The sequence below is a fragment of the Cibotium barometz genome, chromosome 43 (genome assembly GCF_041138505.1).
Source record: "Cibotium barometz isolate CiBa-2024 chromosome 43, ASM4113850v1, whole genome shotgun sequence".
NCBI lineage: Eukaryota > Viridiplantae > Streptophyta > Polypodiopsida > Cyatheales > Cibotiaceae > Cibotium > Cibotium barometz.
In genome coordinates, this window is record NC_141088.1 from 34,807,199 (window position 1) to 34,814,080 (window position 6,882).

A 6,882-nucleotide genomic window follows, 5' to 3' on the forward strand; every position below is an offset into this window, starting at 1 on the left:
TCTCTTTAAAATATTATTCTACCCTCTTAGATAATTCGAGGATGCTTGGTTATCTTTGTGTCATACCAAATCATGTTAACATCATGGGTGATGCCATTATAAATATTAATAGATTTGGTGTACCGTGTGACAACTCTACTCTAAGTAGGAAAATAGTTCTATTATGAGCAAACCTCATATGAGACTTTGGTCCTTTGCTTATCATCAACAATTTTTGATCTACTATGAGTAATAAGGCACTATCTATTGCTCACTCTCAGTTCCAGTCGCTCTTCTCTTAGGGGAGAGTTGGCTTGCCCATGGTTACCATTGGACTAAATGAATTTGCTAAACAACAATATCAATCTTTTCAAGCCATACGAGGGTAAAAAAAGCACCACCAAGAATTTTACGAAAGACTTCATAGCACTTCTATTTTTTAGTAGTGCTATGCTATTTTTTAGTAGTGCTATGCTATTTTCGTTTGCATGTTATGCTGAAGCTTTTCTTGCTTCTTAAGGTTATGTATGATTTCAGGAAATATTCGTTGAAATCAATTCGATTAACCAGTAGATTTCTTGTACTCTCCATACTAACATGCGATGTTAAGAAAATATACAAATATGAATCTTTGAACAAAATTGTTCAGTGATAGCTCTTGATGGTTGACAAAACCAAGTTTGATTTGAACCAATCCCCCCTCTATAAAATGGAGGTATTTTTGGCAAATTTGCAAAAATTTGAAGGTAAATTTATAACTCAAAACGACGCCAAACTCTAAATTCCCAAAACTCAAAATGGCGTCCGACGGCAGCTCGGAGCCGCAACAGAGGCCGGCCGTGTTGCTGCAGAGACCAATGGTGCCGGGCATGCAGGAGCAGCTGGAGGAGCGCTACAAAGCGATCCGCATGTGGGAGGATCCGGGCTGGGCAGCCGCCGCCTCCTCCATTCGTGCCCTGGTGTGCAACAGGCAGGTGACCCGCGAGCTCCTTGAGTCCCTGCCGGGCCTCCGTCTCATCTGCAAGAGCGGCGTGGGCGTGGACAGCATCGACCTGGACTACTGTCGCCAGCGTGGCATCCGCGTCACAAACACCCCCGGCGTCCTCACAGACGACGTTGCTGACCTGGCCATCCTGCTCATGCTTGCCGCCCTCCGCCGCCTCTGCCCGGCTGATCGCTATGTCCGTGATGGGCATTGGGCCATTCAGTCATTCCCCCTTGCCAAGAAGGTATGCCCCTGTTCTCATGGCTCTTCATGTTTCAAGACGTAGGGAATCGATGCGGGGATGTCAGCAGGTTGTGGATCGACTGCAGCCACGAGGGCCATGCGGGAATGGGTGCCCATCCCTGGCCGCCACTGTCGTTAGGAGTCGGCCACACCAGCATTCCACAGCATGGTTGATCTACGAGCTTTGTGCACGCCACACATCAGCAATGCTAGGAATATACAACAGGTTTCTCGATGGTTTTTTTACCTGCAAGCATGAAATTTTTCCTATCAATGACGGTCATATCTTGATGCTCCCACTCACCTCTTAGATGAGAGAAATGCTGCAAATTCCTTGTTGGGAAGCTGGGGACATCAACAATCCTGTGGAAGTTGTTGTTTAAGAAGAACTCCCTCCTTGGCCCCCAACGGAGTCCATCCATGCCATATGGTGAAACATCATTCAGACCCTCCGCGGTCAGTGGGGGAAGCTTCAAGGAGATTCGGACCACATGATGTTGGTGTTAGCATTTCATCCCTGTATGCTGTCCATATTTGTTCCCTTTTTATGGCCCTTGGTTGTGGGCTGGCCATCCTTATTTTTCCCCTATTTTTCCTTGTATTTATTCCCAGTTCGGGTGCTGATGTCCAGTTGGCCAGCTCCTGTAGCTCCAGCCAGCCAGCTCCTGTAGCTCCAGCCAGCTCCTTACCTTTAAATAGGTGGGCTGGCCTCTTCTATTCATATCTTCATTTCTTGAGTTGTGTGGTTCATGTGTTACACATTGGCTCCCTTTTGTATCCTTCACTTATGAGACTGTTAGGTCTCTTGCTCGGGATTGTATTCACTGCAGTATATTCAGCCTTTTTGGCTTCATATCTCTCTCTCTCTCTCTCTCTCTCTCTCTCTCTCTCTCTCTCTTGCACTCTCAGTTCAGCACATTCTAGTGCTCCCTTTGCTTCCGCTCTGTGCACACTCTATCATGGTATCATTGTTCTAGGATCAGCGTTTTCCTGCTGCCCCATATTCTGCCCTGTCTACAGCCCTTCTTCTCTGAGTTTGTTTTCAGATTTGCAGCCCTCTGGTTGCTGCATTTTTTGGACAGAAGCTGATGGTTGCTCTACCTTCACCTGGGCTTCATCATTTTCAGCGAACAGGCCGACAACTCACGACTAGCTACACAAGGGAAAAATACCCATAAAATAGGGTAACCTCATAACAGAGAGATGCACAAATTCTAACACCCCCTCTGCAGCTCATAGTGTGCAAGAGTCTGAAGAAGATAAGCTGATGAAGATACAACCATGGACCCTCCAGCACCGCGAATATTGGAGTCACCTCAGAGACAGCACCCGCCAACCTGTTTCCTCGAAACAAAATGCCACCATGAACAAGAAGGAACTTTGCTTTTCCCAATAGTGTGTGGAAAACACATCATGTCCCAAAAGCCTCGAACAATGAACTCGGAACAGATCCAATTCATTATCTCTGCTACACAAAAGATAACCATGCCTTGCAAGATGTCTAATGCTTGGAACTCCGAATCACGGATCCCATGCACCAGTAAAAGTGGAGCTGTAATTAGCCCCCTCTCCTACCCACAAGCCTCCTCTGGCTGGAAGCACATGGAGGAAACTACATGTATACTAGAGAAGTACACCATCTGGGTCCTCCTGGTCCGGAAGCGCCCTGGGAGCCCTAGTGTGTTACTAGTAGAATCTGAGTCATTATCCTGTATATGATCATTGCCCCCCTTTGAAAACTTGGTCCTGGCTAGGGCTGTACCTTTGGGTTTGCAATCCTTGGCCAAATGAACCTGTTTTCCAGAAGACGGACAGGGACACCGTCTTGTGTGCTGCACTTAACAAGTGCCTGATCCTCTCCACTAGGAGGGAACCTTACCTGCTCTTGAGAAACAAGGATAGATGCCTCCTCCAAGAGGGAACCCATATCCACAGCAACAAAGTACCCAAATCTCAGCACTCCAAAACTCCTCTCAAGTGCTTTCCAATGAAGCGAGGCTCCAGAACCAATCAGCCCCCTCTCAAATCTGAGAGAGAGAGAGAGAGAGAGAGAGAGAGAGAGAGAGAGAGGCTGGACAGCAGCAAAAACAGTCCTAGAACAACCGGGAACCTCTTACCGGAAGGGCAAGGACTCGTGGAGGAAGAAAAAGTAGTGCCACTGGTTTGGCAACACCACATGCAAGAAACTCACCACAAACAGATGCTGATGCAGAAAACGCAGCCAAAACACTTCACAACCTGCATCTGTAGAGCGAAACGCAGCCTTGAGGGCTGGGCGACAGCAAGCAGATCCTGGCTGGACCAGAAAACGCAGCAAGGTACATAAACGCAACCACTGTAGGAGACTGATCTGCAGCCGGAGAAGCTATTGAAGCAAAACGCATAGCAAAGTTGAAGACGGCGAGCAGTTTGCAGAAGGATGGAGCAGCCTGAACCTAAGCGAATGATATCATGTTGGAGAATGCACAAGCGGAAGCATAAACTGAACAAGAGAGAGAGAGTAGAGAAGATGGAGAGAGTTGGACAAGATCACCTTTTATAATAGCAACAAGCTTTACAATGGCGATAGCCACTAGAGGTGTTGAACAATGTGCAAGGGAATGGGTTGATCAAGTGAGCAATGAGGAGCTGCCTTATCTATATAGAGAAGATGTGAACTTGGCCGACTGCCTCTGGAACAGGCCGACAGCTCACGACTAGCTACACAAGGGAAAAGATATATAAAATACCCATAAAATAGGGTAACCTCATAACATAGAGATGCACAAATTCTAAGTTCTAACAGTCCGTATGTCGGCTGGGAATCCACCAATCCAAGGGCAGTGTAGAAGACTCTTTTGGGCCTCTTATGCATGCAAATCTGCAAATAAAATCTGGTTCTTGACCTTTCACCTTCACCTTGGCTGTCCTGGCCCTTGGAATTCCGCAACCCCTTGATAGCGATGGAGAGGCAGAGGGGCAAAGCCCTGGACAGGAAGAGGGGGTGAAGGGGTGGGAGGTAGGCGCACAATGGGGCCCTGGGGGGGTGCATGCTCTTCAGCGTTAATTCATGGAACGCACTCACACAATCACATGAAACTGTAAGGTGCTAACATCTTAGTAACCTGAAAAATGATATGACATGCAAGTTTGCATAATCCGCTCTGAAGGAATTTCCTTTACAGCCTCAATGAAATGCCATTGATGGGGTTCATGCTCATATCATCGCTCTTATGGCCCAAGACCACGACGGTCTCGAGGAAGAAGCTTGAACGATGGAGCTAGATGCTGGAATCATGGAACTTGTTCTGCATTCCTTGATTTGTCTTTCTTTGGGTGATCCCTCTTGGTGTAGGCCATAAGAAAGATCATAGAACTACGGAGCTTGTTGTGTTGCCTCCTGTTTTATTTTTGCAGGGGCACTCTCCCTTCGTCATGGACATTGGTTGACTACATTCTGCACCAACCTGTAAACTTTGACCGATCAACTGTCATCCTGAAATTCCACCTGCTGATGTGTTGAAGTCTCGTACCATACCTGTATAATGGCCGTATGTACTGCAGCCATACCTACTGTAGTTCCCAGCAGCCAAGATTGACCGGGAACGATCGTTGATTCGATCATTTCCACCTAAGGCCTTCGGCTATGGCAGTTGCCTTGACTGGCAGGAATGGTCGTCCCAATGACCATTCCCTACTCTGTGAAGGTCGTAAAGAAGGAACCTATTTTCATAAGCTATGGAACTTGTTTTTTGTCACTTGATTTCCCGTCTTTGAGCAAGCCTTTTTGGTCAAAGTTGTTTGGAAAAGTGCTAGTATTTCACTTTTGGATTATTTTTTGAGGGGTTTTTTTCTTTTTCAAAAGATCACATGTATGTATCATCTCAAAAGAAGAACAATTCCCTCGGATTTTCTGGTTTGAAAAGTAGTCCTTGGATTTTTTTTGTTTCTCAGCCCCTCTCTCTTTTTAGCCTGCTTCAAAAGCTAGTTAACTCCAGAAGCTAGTGTACTCTTAGTATTCATGGAAACAAGTCTCTCATTTCATGGCCTGCTATTGAACAATGGAGTTGAGCTGAGTACTTCATGGTATATCAAGCACTGAGGCTTTCTTCTTCTGCATATGGTTATCTATGACCATGTAACCAATCCATTATGCACATAAGCAAAAAGCAAACCTAGCAGTCTGTGGCGACTCTCTAAATTAATCAGATCTCGAACGTATGGATTGTTTCGAGTGAGCTGCCTCAGATTACCCCAAAATGCACTGCCTTACAAGATCTAAGTAATTCACTTGAGTAATCTCAAATCAAATAAAGAAAATTAACACACAAATTGAGGCTGCAGCATGGGTCTAGGACCTTTTAGCCCATCTCTTGGCTGAACCTAATTGTACTTCCTCTGTCTCTCTGCACTCTCATTTGCTGAGTCTATGATCATATCCTAATGGTACTGTGACTATTATGAAGTCTAGCAGTAAAGAGCAGAGCTCGATTAGATTTAACCTGTTCTAAACAAAAACAGGAATACATAATGACACAAGTAAAAGCATATGAGTACTTGTTTTTTACTGCCAGAACTGAGAGTTCTGGTTGTTTGAGCTAGTTTGGAATTTAATGATGGCTTCAGGCAAGTGGCTTGCGAGTTGGTATTGTTGGTCTTGGGCGAATTGGAATGGCGATTGCAAGAAGGTCAGAGGGCTTTGATTGCACTGTTTCATACTATGGGAGAGCAGAAAAGCCTGGTGTATCCTATGTCTACTATCCGAAGCTTTTAGACCTGGCTGCCAATTCTGATGTTCTTGTTATTGCATGCCCTTTATCTGAAGATACAAAGCATCTTGTTGGGCGTGAAGTACTTGATGCGTTGGGACCAGAGGGAACGCTCATCAACATTGCCCGTGGCTCAGTGGTTGATGAGCCCGAACTTGTCAAAGCACTTGTGGAGAAGCGACTTGGAGCAGCTGGTCTTGATGTCTTTGAGAATGAACCCATTGTTCCTGCTGAGCTGTTGAGAATGGACAATGTGGTGCTGAGCCCACATGCTGGAACCGTCACTTGGAAAACTAAAACAGCTATGGCCAAACTTGTTCTAGATAATTTAGATGCTTTTTTCTTGGGGTTGCCCTTGTTAACCCCTGTGGTTTGAAACCAGGGGTAAGACTATCGGAGATTCTTGTTATTCTTCCCTTGTCCACAAAGGGAATAAATTGTAGCCCTTCACCAGAACCATAAGCTTGGCACCATATGCAGAAATTGCTTTTGCTCATTTTAAAGTGCAAGCTGTGAATTCAGGACATATATATCATAATAATGTAAAGAGGTGAAGGTCATGCATTTGAATTATCCATTTTTCTCATTTCAAGAATGAAGCTATCTCTAACCGTCATGGTCGTGGGTCACTGGAGGCATGAACGAGGCTGTACAATCAGTTCGTTTCTAGGATGGCCGTGTTAACATAATTGAGTAGCTTGGTCCAAATGTGTCCCAAGGAGGTGCATTAGGTGCCTTACATATCTTCCAAGGAACCAATGGCTAGATGAGTGTGGTTATCAGGTCCAAGGTGACAAGCTGTTAAAGTTATTCCTATTTATGGGAGTCTGTTTACTAGATCATATGTAGGAAGACATCATGTAAAAGAAAATGTGTTTACACAAAAGAAAGCACCTCTTGTAAAGAAGAAGAGTTTATATGTAAAGA

At 45.3% G+C, this 6,882-nt stretch overlaps 1 protein-coding gene across 1 annotated transcript; it reads left to right on the top strand.

Annotated features, from left to right (window-relative positions):
* Positions 1-758: 758 nt before the first annotated feature.
* Positions 759-6,529, top strand: LOC147613859 (glyoxylate/hydroxypyruvate/pyruvate reductase 2KGR-like). Its single transcript, XM_086781832.1, has 2 exons — positions 759-1,208; positions 5,813-6,529. The coding sequence occupies exons 1-2, from the start codon at positions 777-779 to the stop codon at positions 6,329-6,331; spliced, it is 951 nt and encodes a 316-aa protein (XP_086637958.1). The 5' UTR covers positions 759-776; the 3' UTR covers positions 6,332-6,529.
* Positions 6,530-6,882: the final 353 nt, after the last annotated feature.